Source organism: Triticum dicoccoides, chromosome 6A (genome assembly GCF_002162155.2).
Source record: "Triticum dicoccoides isolate Atlit2015 ecotype Zavitan chromosome 6A, WEW_v2.0, whole genome shotgun sequence".
NCBI lineage: Eukaryota > Viridiplantae > Streptophyta > Magnoliopsida > Poales > Poaceae > Triticum > Triticum dicoccoides.
Window position 1 is genome coordinate 16,311,557 of NC_041390.1, and position 2,768 is coordinate 16,314,324.

The 2,768-nt window shown below is 45.7% G+C and overlaps 1 protein-coding gene across 1 annotated transcript; it reads right to left on the minus strand.

The window, feature by feature from the left end:
- Positions 1 to 384: 384 nt before the first annotated feature.
- LOC119319430 (disease resistance protein RGA5-like) lies at positions 385 to 2,762 on the minus strand. The gene is made up of 2 exons (XM_037593910.1): positions 1,841 to 2,762; positions 385 to 1,350 (listed from the first exon to the last, which is right to left on the minus strand). The coding sequence occupies exons 1-2, from the start codon at positions 2,626 to 2,628 to the stop codon at positions 516 to 518; spliced, it is 1,623 nt and encodes a 540-aa protein (XP_037449807.1). The 5' UTR covers positions 2,629 to 2,762; the 3' UTR covers positions 385 to 515.
- Positions 2,763 to 2,768: the final 6 nt, after the last annotated feature.

The following is a 2,768-nucleotide window of genomic DNA, read 5'->3' on the forward strand; positions in this document are numbered from 1 at the left end:
CTTTCCAGCCGAATCGCAGAATGAGCGTTTGTAGCATGGGCATACCTCCTGCGTCGAAGCTCAGGTACGCGGTGACGTCTTCATCAGACCGGATCGCAAAGTACTCCAGAACCGGGAATAACCGCGTGCCGACCACAATCTTGTCTTGGGAGACCTTCGACACGTGGAGCCAGACATGGACGAGGAACGGAAGTTGTCCAAGAACACAAACCTCGTCATTCGGCAGGTGCAAGACGTGAAGAGAGAGGACCCGTAGACAACGTAGTTCACCAATCCATTTCGGAACTCTACCGAACTCCCACATTGATAGATTGAGTACCTCGAGACCGGGAGGAGGATCAGGTAATGACTCCAGCTGCCTGTCATTACCATCCCATTCATGATGACATTTGAGGGAGAGTTGCCTTAGGCCTCGGAGCATACCAATGGAGAAGACCAAAGCATCCACTTGTTCTGCTGTCAAGCACTTGCGGTAAGGCATCCTCAAGGTCAATTCCTTCAGATTAGTCAGCTCACTAAGGCCTGCTATATTCTCCAGCACCATCAACACTTGATTTCAGGGATAATCGACGAACCTTGTACTCACTTCTGTGCAATCTTTCCATGTCTTCATTGTCATATGCTACAATGATAAAATTGTCTTCTGCACACTTGCTTAGAATCAAATCAAGCATCATATCATGTACTCTGCAAGAAAGTACCTCCCCATAATGTGTTTTCTCAGGCTGAATCAAACTTCTGTTGATAAGCTCATTGAAATAACTTATTGCAACGCCATCTAAATCTCCGTGCAAACTACAAACAAAGCCTTCGGCTATCCATTGCCGAACCAGGTCATCCCTTAAGATCTCACGGTCTTCCGGATACATGCCGAGGTACAAAAAGCATGGACGGAGATGAACAGGAAGATGCATGTAGCTAAGGTTTAATATACCCCTCATCTCTTCCAAGGTGGGTTTCGTGGCAAACTTGGCACCAAGAGAATTCTTTATGATCTCCCATTCATTCACCAATCTTGCTTCTTGGCTGGCTAATAGGCTAGATATGGTGATAATCGAAAGTGGCAATCCGCCACACTTCTTGAGAATCTCAGCTAAAATTTCTTCAAACTGGGGTGGGCATACATTTTTAGATCCAAACACTCTGTTACAGAATAATCTTGTTGAATATTTCTCTTCAAGGTGCTTCATTCTGTAAATGTTAGAGTCATCATTGCCGCATGCCCTAACAGCTACGTCCTCCAGTCGTGTGGTTACCATTACTCTACTTCCATTAGCATTTTCTGGAAAGGCACAACTAATAATGTTCCATGTTGGTTCATCCCACAAGTCATCAACTAGAATAAAGTACCTGTTGAATTTTTGCACGAGTTACTCATATATTATATCGAAGTCATGAAAACTAAAATTAAGAAAACAAGTGATAATGAAGGGTGGTGACACACGTCTTTCAAAATTCAAAGAAAAAAGATAGAGAAATGGTAGAGTTTTGAATAGACAGATATCTTGAGCTCAACCCTTAATACTGTTTTTTCCTACTTACAACGTCTAAACAACAATGTTCTTGTACAAAAAGTAACATAAGTTGAGGCAGCTTCATGTTTAGCCTACTACTTTGAACCTATAACAGTAATTTTTATGAGCTAGCGCAACTTTCCTAGCCAAAAAGCCTCATAAGATTTGGCTTTGGACTAAAAAGTATCTTTGTCACAAGTCATTAGTACAACTTAAAGTTTCACCAAACTATGCCAAAAATCTGTGGATAACCTTTGGTCAAATCACGCAATTATTGAGAAGTAGCCCATGTAAATATGTGAGTGAGTCGTAGAAGGAAAAAGTACCTCATATGCTTGAGGTGTTCCCTAAGGCGGTTAATAATGTCTTGCAGCTCTTGAACATGGGAAGAATCCTTGATCCCAATATTGAATTGTAGTGCACTGAGAAGATTTTTCACATTTGGTCTTTGGGAGACGGAAACAAATGCCATACAGTTAAATTGCCCTCCAATCTCATCATACACTTTGCTGGCAAGTGTAGTTTTACCCAAACCTCCGAACCCCACAATGGAAACCACTTTAAGTTCTTTCTTGGAATCCATCAACAAACTAACCAGCTCTTCCTTTGGGGCATCAATACCAACGAGGCCTGTTGCCTCCTTATAAATCGCCGTCATTCGGGGATCCACAACCACGGTGTCATAACTCGAATTGATACAATCATCAATCCTGTACCTCTCGCGCCGAGCATTCGCCTCCACCGCGAGAACCTTGAGCTCCTCGATGCGGTTGGCGATCTGATGACGCCTCCCCAGCCTCCTGAGCCGCCGAGCCATCTTCCTGACGAAGCCTTTCTTTGCATCGGCACCTTGAATGTCATGAATAAAATCATCGATGCAGTTTTCCATGTCATAAGACATCTCCCTGATGTGGTCCCTCCAGTTCTTGGCCGTGGGATCGAGCTTGTCCATGAGCTCCATCTTGTCGAGCAGAGCTTTCATGGCGCTGAGCTCGTCCTTGAGGAATGAGGCCTGCTTCCTCACCCCCGTGAGCTTCTTGTATTCCTCGCCGAGCAGCTGGCCGAGCTTGCCGAGGAGAGGGTTCAGCACCCCCGTGGTCGCGCTCGCTGCCATGCCGATTTCTACTGCTCCTCTGCTCTTCGCTTCCGCGTAGCCCCGGAAGGCCCGAAGCAGAGAGAGAGAGAGAGAGGAGGAGGAGGTGGGCAGCGCGAACTAGCCGAGAAACTGGACTCACGAGGCACGCGCCGCCGTGG

Coding starts and splice junctions, on each gene's coding strand:
- LOC119319430 (XM_037593910.1), bottom strand. CDS start 2,628: ATGGCAGCGAGCGCGACCACGGGGGTGCTGAACCCTCTCCTCGGCAAG. Junction 1,351..1,840: donor GAACACCTCAAGCATATGAG/GTACTTTTTCCT, acceptor AAAATTCAACAG/GTACTTTATTCTAGTTGATG.